The 14,828-nt window shown below is 49.5% G+C and overlaps 1 protein-coding gene across 1 annotated transcript; it reads right to left on the minus strand.

The window, feature by feature from the left end:
* Positions 1–818: 818 nt before the first annotated feature.
* LOC119091285 (uncharacterized) lies at positions 819–8,487 on the minus strand. Its single transcript, XM_037213980.1, has 4 exons — positions 8,408–8,487; positions 5,685–5,863; positions 4,936–5,088; positions 819–1,180 (listed from the first exon to the last, which is right to left on the minus strand). The coding sequence occupies exons 1-4, from the start codon at positions 8,412–8,414 to the stop codon at positions 1,094–1,096; spliced, it is 426 nt and encodes a 141-aa protein (XP_037069875.1). The 5' UTR covers positions 8,415–8,487; the 3' UTR covers positions 819–1,093.
* Positions 8,488–14,828: the final 6,341 nt, after the last annotated feature.

Below are 14,828 nucleotides of genomic sequence, written 5' to 3' on the forward strand. Positions count from 1 at the left end.
GCCCGTAGAAGAGAGCGAAATCCACCTTTGTGCGCGTGATGCGTGATACGTGCGATCGTACCATTTTGCGGGGCACATGAATATCGATGCAGTATTGCCTACTCGGTCGGAGGCAGTAAAATGCGGACCATGACACGTGTACAGACGGCCATTTGACCTTGAAACATTCACCGGCGGCGGCCGGAGACGGGACAGCGCCTTCTCGTTTTGTTGTCTAGAACAGTCTATTCCACTTCAGCGTCCACCAATGGTTGTAAGTTAATTTCATCATATCTGGGTCTTGTTTTAATATCGTCAAATGTGGAACGTTTCCTTCACGGAGCGTGAACCAGAATGGTCAACACCTGAGCTGAGGTGATCGATGCGATTTTTCCTTCGGACGTCAGACCAATCACAGATCGCTGGCAGTGACAGTAAATGAGGGCATTTCGATGACAGGAAGGTTCTTATGCATCGGCGGAATGTGTTCTCATGCTGACGGTGACCGACCTGCTCATGGCTAGCCAAAAGTAGTAGGCAATCATTGAAATATCTTGTGCAAATAGTCCAATGTTCTCCGCCGGACTTGCGTCACAGATACTCCTGGTCCCTATAGTGCCTGCATTAATCTCCTTTTCCACAAATATCTCTCAGGCTATTGTAGATCGATTGCCTTCGAAACAACGATATTTTTTTCTTGGAAACTTTTCTGCAGAGTGTTGCGTAAACCAGGGCAAAAGCAAATACAAACATCCTGAAAAGTGGGTTCCAATCTTTGGGCGCAAACGAAATATGACTTGGTTTTGACATCGTGCTGCGCTGGGCAAGAAACACGAGACATAGTCCGACGTTTTGTTCTATTTCCCATGAGAAAATGGTCATAAGGCGGACGAGAACATTCGCATGTTAAACACAGCGACAGCTGCGCAGTAAGACGTGCATGAGCACTGCAAGACCCAGGCAGGAAACGTGTTAACCTCACAGATCCACGTGGTTAAGCATGTCCCGCGAAAATTTGCCCAAGCAACGAAGCCATGGGTCCTTGATCCTCCTTCGATTCGTCGCGATCCGCGCTGATCCTGGTCGGCTCGCCGCCTGTTTCCCTGTGCGGGGATCAGTAGGCGACCAGGACGAAGAAGTCGCTGCAGTCGAAGCACTGGTCCTCGGACGGAACGCAGCATACCTTGTCCACGGTGTTGATCTGTGACAGGGGTGTGCACAAGAGTGAAACAACTGGCAGGATGTTGAAGGGAACGCTGTACATATGAATGAATTGGAAGAGACATCATGCATGATGAAATAAGCTCACTTACATCTTTTGGTATACTTTTATGTGGGAAAGACAATTCACGACAACACGACTTCTCTTTTAGCAAACACACCATTATTTGATTCCTCAACACACCATCATTTCCTCAACACACCCTTATTTGATTGCGTTATCGTACCTTGCACAACATTGACTGAGGGCCAATTGACGGCCATTATATCTGAAAATCGTGCTCATGAACACAGATATGAGCGACTCGACAGTGTTCTTCGTATCGGCCTTGATCATCGCCGCATGACCCAAGGAAAGGAATGGCAGGATTTCAATGACGTTATTGTGGCGTCATGAATGCCTGGGTGACCTTAAAAAAGTATGCACGAAAAAGTCTCCGTGCCTTGGCGCGCGCGTGGCTCCGAAACTAGATGGACATAGGTTTTAAGAAAGACAAGAATATAACCGACACCAAATGAACTTCAAGATGGCTATTTCAGTTCAAAACCGCATGCAGATGTGAGATGCTCTCTTTAAAGGAAGCATCTCACATGTTTTCTGTTGCACTTATTGTTACATCAGACGTGTACGATTTGGTCAGCAACAACAATATTCGCAAAATCTTCCTGACTAGCCCGGAATTTCGATTTGAAATAGCCAAAATGAGACTTCTCCCGACGGTGTGGCAGAAGTCTCATTTGACTGCCTGCTCACCGCTATGAAAGAAGTACATATAATTCGCACCGTTTTCCAACGTGCGTGTTCTGTAATGTTTGCAACACACTTACGTGCCAAAATACTTGTGTAGCAAGTGCTACTTAAGCTTGAAACGCCAATTAGACAAAACATGTGCGAACACGAAACTATTACCTCTCGATTTCAACGAAACGTTACGCCGTAGCCCTGATTTTTCCCCTATGACGCTCACGCAGCGCCATTATCGAAGCGCATCTTGGTGTCGGGAATGGGAGTATCACATGATCCATTTGACGCACTAGTTCAAACTTTAACCAATCGCTTCTCGACAGCAGGCCGTCGCCGCTGAGCCGACCATAAACGTTCTTTTATTCGCGCCGGAAGACGTGCGCACGATCGTTGTCATGACGACAGTGGTCGCGACTGCGAGGAAGACGCGTAATGCTGCTACGAAGTATTGCCAGCGTAATTTGGACTCGACAGTAATCAAAATTGATGTCCTTATTATGCCTTGACGGTGCTGCAGAGGCAGTACCCAGTGTTTTTATTGGACGTTACTAGTACTGAGGTTTGTCTACAGCATATTTTTGAATTATGCCCCCAAGGCGGGACACTCTTTAATTGGCAGAGGAATAGGCTCAGGATAGTATTCAGTCTCGCAGCGTTGGTTTGTTTCAGCGATGTGAACATGGGCTTATTCAGTCGCATGGTGTTGGTTTACAGCAGGGTGTAAATAAAATGATCCTCAGATGTCAAAAGACGGACTCTGAAAGCAATTGAGATTTCGGGTTTTAAGCCGAATAACTTAAGACCTAGATTGCCTCCTAGTGAAGGGTTAAGCAGTCCGTGAATGACCGTCACGTGCCTCGGCTGCGGGCCGGAAAACACCAAAAGGCCCACGCTGTTTTGGGATGCTTTCCTGTTTTGCTCACTGTTTTGACAAGCGGAATGATAACCCTGATCGCAGATCTCTGGACGACAGCCCACGCAGCGAAACGCCAGGAGTCGAAGTACGATCTCTGAACCATCAGCGGCATTCGGACTGACGCCCGATTAGATGAGCAGATTCGTTCACAAGAGAACCTGCATGAACTGCCGAGCGGTCCTGCAGCAGCAGGTCTAGCCCCGAGCAAGGCCAGATCGACATACACGCAAAGTATCTGTCTCTAACGACAGGAGCAATTTATGACGAAAAACAGGCGCCATCCTGCAATCAGTGCAGTTTGATTTGTCGTCATTTGTCGAACCGCCACAGCCTAAGAGCTTGGTGGCATCGATGATAGCCATCCTGCATTGATCCGTCGCCACCACCGCACAGTTTGCCGTCCCCCGGCAAAACACCGCTTTGTAATGAGCTGCACATGATGCCCCGAAGCGGCGCCAACAAGCGTAACTTGACCTAGCGCGAGTGAGTGCTGACCTTCTATAACTCGACGCGCGTTGGCGTAGTGCCGGCTGGTTTCGATCGGTGGCTTTCCGTCTGAGCTTCAGAGAACACTTAACCGCCAAGTGTACATAGTAAACGTGCTTTGGTCAGGCTTTTTGGGGTTTATTGACCTCGTCAAGGGAGCTGTTGATCACGTGGCGTTTGGGATGGCCGCCTCTCCGGTCGTCCCCAGATAACCAGATGGACTGAAAATAATTTGAAGATGTTTGCGCCCAGAGTCTCGGGGCATTCGCGACTCGGAGCTTTGAAAAAAGACTGAGCCTCAAACCAACGATTTGGCGATTAGTAGACAAGGAGCCTATGTTCTCCTCGATGGTGTATTTTAATGTATGGGGGCCAACCGCCGAGCTTTAACCCGCGCATGCGCGCTGGGTACCCGGTCGGAGTCCCCCTTCCCACGGGGTCTCAGCCCACTTGTGGCTGACGCATGCAGCCTGCCCCGGACAAGCGGAGTGTCGCGAGGCTGCAGGATGAAGCAAGATAGGGGTAGAAGGGACGGATAGAAAAGCTCACACGGCCGACAAGCAGTTTGCCGTCCTTCCAGGCAAGTCTTCTAATGGTGCAATGAAGGTCCTTTTCGACAGTGTACTAATCAAGGTCTTGGCCTATCGCAAAATCGATGAACCGAAACGAATCGCAAAATCGTGCGCATGAGACTCGAAGCCGTGGAATGTCTGCGAGACTACGATATACACAGCGCCGCACGCCAAGCAAGCCCAGGTCCTTATCAGAGCCGACTGATACGGCCGGGGCGAAAAGTTGGTCGAAACGTGTGAGCCACGCCAACGCTAGTAAGGACAATGTTGGAGCAGTTCCCCCACCTGAACTTACACCTCACTCCAAACATTTTGCAGAACCGTGCAATTTCGCACGCTGCAGGGGCTTGGTCTCGCGAACGTTAGTGTCATGCGATCAATAGTTCCTGCAGATCTGGCCGATTATTTGTTCTTGGAAAAGGAATGCTGGGTGATCGCAATTTTAGCATAGATTACACTAAACATGACAATCGTAACGCTTTACTCAAAAAACCGTTCAGGGGGGGGGGACAGGACAAATGGTTCCGCAGTGAAACGGTCGTTTGTGCCTTCCGTTTCGACTTTGTTCTGCTTCACACAGTCGGCGAGCAGCAATTTGCCGATTGCCAACGAGAAACTGTTTACTCTCAACGAAACGGTCCCCATTGGCCGTCCAGTCCCCAGATCACCCAAAAAGCTCTCTTCCAGCCATACAGGACTGGATTCCAAAGACAGGCACGCTGGTCATTATGTAGAAAGATGTGTTTTATTAGAGCCCTTCCGACCAGAAATGGTTATTTCAGGGCTATGGGATGAAGGAAGCTGGTCAACGGTGGGCAAACTTACACGCGCCTGGGGGGCCAACCGTCGAGCTTTAACCTGCGCATGCGCGCTGGGTACCCGGTCGGAGTCCCCCTTCCCACGTTGTCTCTGCCCACTCGTGGCTGACGCATGCAGCCTGCCACGGACGAGCGGGGTGTCGCAAGGATGCAGGATGAAGCAAGATATGGATAGAAGGGACGAATAGAGAGACTCACATGGCCGACAAGCAGTTTGCCATCCTTCCAGGCACGTCCCACATACAGCGTGTGTCCCGAGCAGAGGTAGCCCCCCTTCACGGCCCCCTCGGGCATCTCGCCTCTGAAGGGCTCCCAGCGGAGACGTCTGCCGTCCGTGGGCTCCAGCAGCACCTGGCGAATAATGGCGATGTCAAGCGATGTGCAGCGTGCTAAAAGAACTGTATACAGAGCATGTGCTGCCATCTGGAGCAGGCCCAGCAAGTTTAGGTTCCTGTTGGACTCCAGTAGTATTGAGTTTTAAGGACGCGTCAGCTGGATTGGATATTTACGTGGGCTTCAGTGGTACCTGCGACGATTCTTTTTTGGTTGTTTTGAAGATAGATGTAGATAAGCAAAGCATTGTCTGAATTATTCACCCCTCTCCCCAGCCTGAATGATGGTTGCTCCAGATACAAACACGTTGCCCGATAAACCAGCACCCATCAGCATACGTCCTTAGTGAGTCAGTTGGTATGTCGTGCTCGTGTCGTTGCTCCAGCCATAACCTCTTATTCATCGCTATGATCTGGCACCCACCTCATTTGTTTGTTTTTTGTCAGGGTGTTTCACCGAGTCCTCAGTAAACAGACTAGACAAACATATGGTACTTCTCTTTTCTGAGCCATCTTTCAGCTGATACTCGTCAATGATAGACCAGTTCCCCTTTGTCCTCGTCCGTGGTAAACCAGGCATCACCGCGCACTCGTCCTTGGTGAGCCAGCTCTCACCTCGTATTCGTCTTTGGTGAAGCGTTCTCCGCAGTAGCCGATGGCGCAGCAGCCGTCGCCGCAGACGACGGGGCCGACGATGATGCCGTTGTCGTGGTGGGCCCGGCCGACGTACGAGCCTTCGCAGGCTACGGCGCCCTCCGGCACGGATCCGCCCGAGCCCGCGGCCCACTGAAGCTCTGACGGCACACCGGGCGTCATTTGTTAGACGGAATTCATTCTTCATATTGAGTGACTCCGTTAAACAGACGGACATCGCCGGTCGCCTTAAAGGGCGTGTTCCACATTTGTATGGGGTCTTGAAGTGAAATAGCCATCTTAAAGATCATTCAGTACAGTCCACAGCTCTGCCCTTCTAAGTCCTAAGCCCTTTTAGTTTCTGAGCTATACGTCCGCGAAGATGTAAGCGTTTTTGGGGAGACTATTTCCAGGTTGCCTAGGAATTCATGACGCCATAATAATGCGTTCCAAATGTTGTTATTCCCTTGGTCGTGTGGCGATCAAAGTAAAAAGAAATTATAAGTCGTTCATATCGGGCATTCATTAGCACGATTACTTGATAAAAATGGATGTAAATTGGCTCTCAATCAATATTGTACGAGGCGCGATGGCGTAATCAATCAGTCAAATCAAATTTCCACTGAAGAGTATATTAATGGTTGTAAGCAAGCTAATTTCGTCAGATCTGATGCCTGCTTCAACATCTTCATAGGTTAAACATTCCCTCTAATATTTGTATTGTACCCATGCTCCTCCATGAGGGGCATGGGTTAGTTGGAAAAAAGAAAGGCGAAGCAAACAATTTCTTGGATACACTTTTAAGGAGAGTGTCACGAAGTCTTTTGATACCATGGATGGTGGTACATTGGCCTGCTCACTCTGCAAATAAGGTTATACTTTCTTTAAATCCTCTTCAACCGCTCAAGGATATCTTCGTAACGGGGCTCGCGCTATGTAGCATGCAAGACAGATGTAGCATCAAGACAGATGTATGTAGCATCAGTTATAACTCTGGCCGCCAAAACACACCACGTGTTGAAACTTAACTGAAATGAAACGTTACGATAATAGGCTGAAATAAAAAGAGATGCACGCTTCGATCAGCAGATCACGATTTACAGCTGCGTATGAAACATAAAGGCAAAGAGCGAAATGTAGACTGCTGACAGCAACTGTGTCAGTTGGCAATAAAGCCAAGAAGATAAACATAATATAAAAGTAAAGCCAATAAAAGTTGGTTTCTCCCACAAAAAAACTCCGCAGCTATCAGGGCGGGAGGAATACTCAGAAAAAGCGCATGGGGGTACGCGTCCCCACTTACAATCTTTTAAACTTTCAGTAGCATGTTCGTGGTTGAATGTTGATGCCAATATCATTGCGATATAAATAAAGTCAGAATATTTATAACACGCGCTGTTTTTAACCGCGAGGTACTCAGGGTTATTTGTATCCATTTTCAGCAGTCCACCCCCGCCAGCTGCATAATTTGTCCTGAACTCCTGATGGTGCTCCTTGGTATTGGATCCAATGAGCAGTAGTAGACCTCGCTAAAGCCTAGAGTGTCATGACGTTATCCAATAAACTCCTTGTGAAGGGTCAAAAACGACTGTTCTGAATTTTCAGTCTCATAAAAGGGACCGCACGACCTACTTGGGAATGCCAACTAATGAGTAAAAACTAACAAAGACTCCTTGAATGTACTGTTTGTAGCATCATTGCGATCCATTTTAGAAGGTTGCCCCCCGAAAACCCTCTGGAGATAATTTTTCAACGTGCTATTTTCTAAAAAAAAAATCCCCGAATCCCACGAAGCTTACTCCAGTCAAGTCAGCCTTACCAAAAGCGTAGTTTCCTTCGAACGTGCCGGGCATCCGACTCTAGCTCATCTCAAAAGTCAGAAACAAGCACACAAACACGCACGCACACACGCATACTCGCACGCACGCACGACCTCAGCGGTACCCGCCCCTCCTGCCAGGATGAGGGGCAGGCGACACAATATAGCCTCAGCAGTTGAGTGCGTTATAAATCCCTAACGACAACGACACTGGCTCCCAACGCCGGATCCGACGTGACACGCCGCAGACTGAGCGGTGCGCATGCGTGATTGTACGTGGCCACACATCCTCTCAGGGCCCGCTCCAAGACTGCACGTCTCTCACCGGGCCCACTCCGGGCGCGCACATCCTCTTACCGGGCCCACTCCGGGCGCGTACATCCTCTTACCGGGCCCACTCCGGGCGCGCACATCCTCTTACCGGGCCCACTCCGGGCGCGCACATCCTCTTACCGGGCCCACTCCGGGCGCGCACATCCTCTTACCGGGCCCACTCCGGGCGCGCACATCCTCTTACCGGGCCCACTCCGGGCGCGCACATCCTCTCACCGGGCCCACTCCGGGCGCGCACATCCTCTTACCGGGCCCACTCCGGGCGCGCACATCCTCTTACCGGGCCCACTCCGGGCGCGCACATCCTCTTACCGGGCCCACTCCGGGCGCGCACATCCTCTCACCGGGCCCACTCCGGACACGCACATCCTCTCACCGGGCCCACTCCGGGCGCGCACATCCTCTCACCGGGCCCACTCCGGACACGCACATCCTTTCACCAGGCCCACTCCGGGCGCGCACATCTTCTCAACGGGCCCCATCTTCTCACCGAGCCCGCTCTGAGCGCGCAGCGTCACACAGTGATGTCACGCTGCACGCGTGGCCTGCTCACCTGCCATGCTGTGGGGTGGTGTCTGGTGTCGACGGAGATCGGACGATACCGCTCCTCTCCCGCGCCAGGCCAGCCCGAGACTGCGGATGGGAGCGACAGGGGCGGTGCCGCCCAGCGTGGCCCAGAGCCAGCGGACAAACAACTCATGTGAGTGGGAGGCGGCCGGCGAGAGAGCGACTGCTGTGATAAGGGGCCGAGCGCGCTGCCAGCGTACGCTTTTACGGGCGCCGATTTAACGCAGGTGATTATTTTTAACTGCGTTGGCGCGGTTGCCAGGCTCTTGACTTACGGCGCAGGCTTGATCCCACTTGAAGATACGATGATCCCGGCGCATTCTGATCATGCGAAAATGTACTTTTCTCACGAGACTTGCATGACGCGGAACGAAGACTCAAGTTAGGTGTGGAGTCTGACTGGGTTTGCAACTGGCGTAGCATCGTGACGCATCCGGCATCGCACGCGGTATTGCATCGCATTTCTGGAGCGTGGGCTTTAAACGGAGTGTCCCACCTTTGGGTTATGTTTCAAAAAACATACCCAAGTGAAACCTCAAAGCTAGTTACGTCGAATAAAAGCACATGGTAGTGCCACTACAGCACCGTCAATGCATGCTAAGGATATCATTTTAAACTATTCTCTAGCCCAAATAACGCAGCCAAGGCTTCGTAACAGCACGACGCTTCTTCTCTGGAGTGGCGCCCGCCGTCGGACAACCGTTCGTGACAACTGCCGTTGCACTCCCGCTGGTGTGAATACAAGAACGTTTATGATTGGCCCAGCGGTCGGCAAGGGCCCACCAAGAAGTGCATTCAAGTTTGAACTAGTGCGTTACTGTGGACCATGTGATGCCCCCATTCTCAAAGCCAAAGTGCGGCTTAAAAAGAGCTATTACGGTAAACGGCACGTGGAAGAAATCAAAGCATAGCATAACATTTCGTTCAATTCGTGAGGTAATAGCTTCATTTTTGCATACATTTTGGTATAAATGGTGTGTCAAGCTTCCGTAGCTCTTATTACACAAACTTTTTGGCAAGGTTGTGTTTAACGAACATTCCAGCACATACACTAGAAATGCACATACATAGCGCATACATACACGGCACATACATAAAAAGGCAATGCAAATGCAATACGCTACTTTCATGGTGGTGAGCAGGGAGTCCAGTGAAATTTCTCCCGTAGGAGCCGCTAGTTCAAATAGAAATTTAGAACTGTTCTGAAGGATTTCGAGAAAATGGGTGATACTCATAGGATCGTACTTGCCTAATCTAACAACACTTGACCAGTACAAAAATATGGCATAATCCCTTTAACTACAGGTTGCTTCCATGCTGTCCGTGGAGAGTATCGTAAGTGGAAGAACGTATTTGCCCCCACCCCCGCCCATATTCCGGACGCTCAGGCTCATTGTCTAATACTGGCACCGCATTAGTCGCACCTTTAACGCCGTATTGGGGTACTGGCGCCGCATTAGTCGCACCCTTAACGCCGTATTGGGGTACTGGCGCCGCATTAACCGCACCTTTAACGCCGTATTGGGGTACTGGCGCCGCATTAGTCGCACCTTTAACGCCGTATTGGGGTACTGGCGCCGCATTAGTCTCCCCTTTAACGCCGTATTGGGGTACTGGCGCCGCATTAGTCTCCCCTTTAACGCCGTATGTGGCTCGGAGTATCGCGCAGTGCGGTGCGAACGCCAGGCTGGAATCGCAGTGCCATAAAGCCGGACGGTTGGAGGCAGATGTTTACAGAAACGATTGTGCCATTGAGATCTGTAGATACGGGCGCGTAATAGGGTCTGTAGGATCCAAACGATCTACGCATTTTTAGTAGATGTTGGCCTCACTAGGAAAACACTGCACTGGAGCAGGGTTCAATCGACAATCAAGAATCGACAGTCAACAATCGACAATCAACAATCGACAGTCAACAATCGACAATCAACAATCGACAGTCAACAATCGACAATCAACAATCGACAGTCAACAATCGACAATCAACAATCGAAGTCAACAATCGACAATCAACAATCGACAGTCAACAATCGACAGTCAACAATCGACAGTCAACAATCGACAGTCAACAATCGAGGTTCGACCCACGACAAGTCGAGAGGGGCCTAACACAAAATATTTTAGATTTTGATGAAGGTTCTTCCAGACGGTTGTCTTATTCCCTGAACCTAATTGTACAATTTTGAGAAATAGCATGCCAGTGGTTAAGGAGGTCATCTAACAAAGACATCTTTGAGTGACTATAACATAATAAATGATTATTTAAATTGTGCAAAACTATATACCACTGACCTTGCCATCAAGCAGCCCATCTTTTCGCTTTTTCTAATTTGTATTCAGTATGGTTTCAACCCAACCTGCAAACCATCTCGCATGAATGTCCATGTATCTACCCAACCCGTGGAGTTCTCTGCTGCTGGTCTTCTTGCTCTATTGAACAGGAAATACACTGGCGTTGTGGGCTGAGACTGCACTTTGTATTCATCACAGCTTTGGAGGCAAGCTGGAAAATATACGAAGCCAGACCTCAACGGTCATGTGAACGAAATTCCAAACTCAAAAACACTTAGTCCCTCTTGCTTGTGCGGTCGTCCAACTAAAGACACAGAGCCCTGTCTTCTGAGCATTCTCTCTCCACCGTCAGATGATAGTTCCAACGAGGCGTGAAAGAGCACATATCATCCCAAGCTTTTCCAGGCTTGGATCAGAGTTAACATCTCATATCAGAATCAATGTCTTATATCAGATCAACATCTTATATCAGAGTCAATGATTGATACCATGTGGCAGGCATTCAAAATTTTCCATTTTTTAAGTCAAGCGTTCGTCGCAGGGCTCCCAGGGGGCAGTTAAGTTGTAGTCGTAGGGCTTCCAGGGACGACTGAATGACGTTGCCGGGCCGGGTGTCCGCCGCCGGTCAGAGACAGCTGGAGGTGTGACCCAGAGCGGCGGCGGACGTCTGGGTCGCGTACTTTCTCTCGGCGATGCCAACAGATTGCTTTTTGGTGGTTGTGAGGGAGGACGGTTAGATTGGAGCGCTCTGCTACTGTGCCCATCCACCCAGATTGCCACACTGTATCGTGTTCACAACGGAGAGTAACAGCAACACTAAAACACAGCCGGCAGTGTGTTTCGCGCCTGCGACGTTGCGATCACTGATCCCCTACCGTTCGCCTGGACGCCCCCCCCCCCCCCCCCTAGTTCCCCAACTCTCTGCGTGCCTTCCCAGCTCCTCAGAACTCCAAGCCGCTCACATCTGGCCACCTCACGTCTAATATTAGGCAGCTTTGCTTACGGCACCGGGCGTTCTGTGTATGCGAATCGCTCATCGTCAGCCGGCGCGGCGCGGACAGAACTGACGCGGCGGAACTGCCGCGGCGGAACTGCCGCCCGAAGCGCACTTCCCGCCGGTGTCGCCCATGCTGTCCGCCTTGCGCGGTTCGCTCTCACAAGGTGGCGCTGCCGGCTCACTGCTATCGACCTTTGCACCGCGACGTGGGTGTAGTCATCCGCGTGACTTGCATGACATCGTTCGCTAGCAGCCATCACCTGAGGGGACGACAGGTGTACGTGAGGCCGTGTCTCCAAGGAGGACGACAGGTGTAGATGAGGTTGGGGAGGATGAAGGCCATGGTTCTGGAGGACGACAGGTGTACATGAGGTCGGGGAGGATGAAGGCCATGGTTCTGGCGTCGGCAGTGGATGGTTCAAGCTCAGCGGTTCTCAGCACACGCCTGGTCGATCTTGGCCGGCCAACCGTCTTCGGTCCGCCGCCTCGCCTCTCCCTCCCCCTCCCCCAGCCGTCCCTGCGGGCAGCAGTCCACTTGGTTTGTCAATAGAGCTGTAAGTCTGGGTCTCCTCTGCAAAGAAGATAGCCATCTCTGTGGGCGTCGGATGTGAACCCGCCAATTTGCCGCTCCGCGAGTGTCCCTCACAGGCTTTCGGGTCTTCCCAAGTCTTTCAGTCCTTCAGCTCCCGTTCGTTTCTCTTTCAATGCTCTCCTCAGCGGCACCCGGTGGCCTCTCAGAAAAGGTCGGACTGTCGTCCATGTGCGTGTCTGTATCCACCTTCCAAGGGTGTTGCGGTAAAACGCATCGACGCATCGCGACACGCTTTGCACCAAGCCGCCGCCGAAGTACGGTGGCAGGACAACCGCTCTATGGCGTACTTCTCCTACCAGCCCATAGGGTTCAAGTGTTGGTGGGAGTGGTGGGAGTGTCCTAACATTTGAGCGTGTTTCAACGACATGCTCTGGTGAAGCGTCAGAACCAGTTATGTGTAACGATAGAACTGGGCAGTGGCACTGCAGCACCGTCAAAAGATGATAAGGATATCAATCTGAATTGTTTTCTAGTCCAAATGACGCTGTCAGCGCTTGGCAACAGCACTGCACTTCTTCCCTGCGGTCGCCATCGCTGTCATGGCAACCGCCGTGGCACCTCTGCTGTTGCGAATAAAAGAACGTTTGCGGTTGGCCCAGCGGGTGGCAATGGCCTGCCACCAAGAAGCGGATTGGATGAATTCTGAACCAGTTCGTCACTATGCACGATGTGATGCCTCCATTCCCAAAGCCACAGTGCGCCTCGAAAAGAGTCGGTGCGGTATACGCCATGGGGAGAAATCAAGGTCACAGTAGAAGGCTTTTTGGCTCAATTCCTGTGGAAATAGCTTCGCGTTCGCTCATTGTTTTGTTTAAGCAGAGTGTTTCAAACAACTGTCTTGCGACGATGCCTTAGCTTTTTTTGTTTAGAGAAGCCAAACTCTTACGGCCTACCAGGTCAGTTTTAATGCATAGTATGCCGTTAAGTATGGATATACATATATACATAAATACATATATATATATATATATATATATATATATATATATATGTATATATGTATATATGTATATCCATACTTAACGGCATACTATGCATTAAAACTGACCTGGTATATATATATATATATATATATATATATATATATATATATATATATATATATATATATACACATATATATGTCTATATATCTCTCTCTCTCTCTCTCTCTCTCTCTCTCTCTCTCTCTCTCTCTCTCTCTCTCTCTCTCTCTCTCTCTCTCTCTCTCTCTCTCTCTCTCTCTCTCTCTCTCTCTCTCTCTCTCTCTCTCTCTCTCTCTCTCTCTCTCTCTCTCTCTCTTTCTTTCTCTCCTTATTAACTGGTTTCTCTGCAAAGAAACGTGTTCTGCTAATACTGTCAATTAATTAACAGAATATAATATAAATATAATTATTTCATTTTATTTCTATCAATACTGTCTTACTTCCCATATTCACAAAGCGTGGTGCAAGAGACAGGTACATCTCACGTGCCATCCGACATCTGTCATGACAGCTGGTACTTGGACATCTCATGTACATACTAGCCACTTAGCACTGCCTGTGGTGATTGCACAAGCTGTTCCAAATCTTACCAAATCTTATTTGATGTACATATGGGATGTCTTGGGTGGAATGTTCGCCCACCATGATTTTCTGACCTAATTTATAAAGTGTTTTGGACCTTCCCAATCATTACAGGAGAATCACAGACATGTAAATGCCTTGATGGCGTCCAAGTTCAGATTTGTTTCCTTTTATTTGTGACATTTTCTGCTTAACTGTATATCGTCGTTTTTCATGCGCATGCTATGATTACAGTCGGGCATCCAGTCATGATGACAGAGGAAAACATACATAAGTAACATAATGCAACATTCGCATCCTCACACCGTCACCGTTGGCTTTCACGATCACCATACCTGACGAGACATGTAATGATGCCGGAAATGCCGAGATCATTACCATAATGACCTCGGCTTGGGCCCATAAAAAGTCGAATACGAGCGGATGCCCTGCAAGGCTTGTTCCATTATCTACTGCACGTAGAGATCATTTCGGCAGTAACATCGTGTTATGGCCGCGGTGATCCAGCGTTATTGCCGTTTCTGACGTTCAGGACATTTTGCGTCCATATCGATGTCAAGTGGCCATTTGTTGACATGGTGTCCCACTTGGCGGTCTAGCGACTTGAAAATAATTCGAAGCTTCATCGACAGATGTCTCTGAAATCTTATCCTGCGCTAGACGGCGCTAGTTGATTCTTGTGTTATATTGGCAAAACGAGATCAATTATCAAAATCATTTGCCGCAGATTTTAAACGCTGTTCATCAATCATGAGTTTTAGGCAATTCGAAAGTACTTACTCCAGTCATTTTTTATTTCAAATAATATTTCGCCCGATACTAGAACTTAATTAGGTCATAAAAAGACTAAAACACCAAAAGTGGAGATGTATGCCAGCTTGAGCGTGTCCTTTGCCTTGTTCAGCAGTGAACTCGGACTGACATTCACAATGCTCACCATGAACGCTGCCTATTTCCGTACTGAGCTTGCCGACGCGGA

The sequence above is a fragment of the Pollicipes pollicipes genome, unplaced genomic scaffold (assembly GCF_011947565.3).
Source record: "Pollicipes pollicipes isolate AB1234 unplaced genomic scaffold, Ppol_2.1 Scaffold_1600;HRSCAF=1878_pilon_pilon_pilon, whole genome shotgun sequence".
Lineage (NCBI taxonomy): Eukaryota > Metazoa > Arthropoda > Thecostraca > Pollicipedomorpha > Pollicipedidae > Pollicipes > Pollicipes pollicipes.

Coding starts and splice junctions, on each gene's coding strand:
- LOC119091285 (XM_037213980.1), bottom strand. Junction 5,089..5,684: donor TCACCAAAGACGAATACGAG/GTGAGAGCTGGC, acceptor ATTATTCGCCAG/GTGCTGCTGGAGCCCACGGA. Junction 1,181..4,935: donor GCAAACTGCTTGTCGGCCAT/GTGAGTCTCTCT, acceptor CCCCTGTCACAG/ATCAACACCGTGGACAAGGT.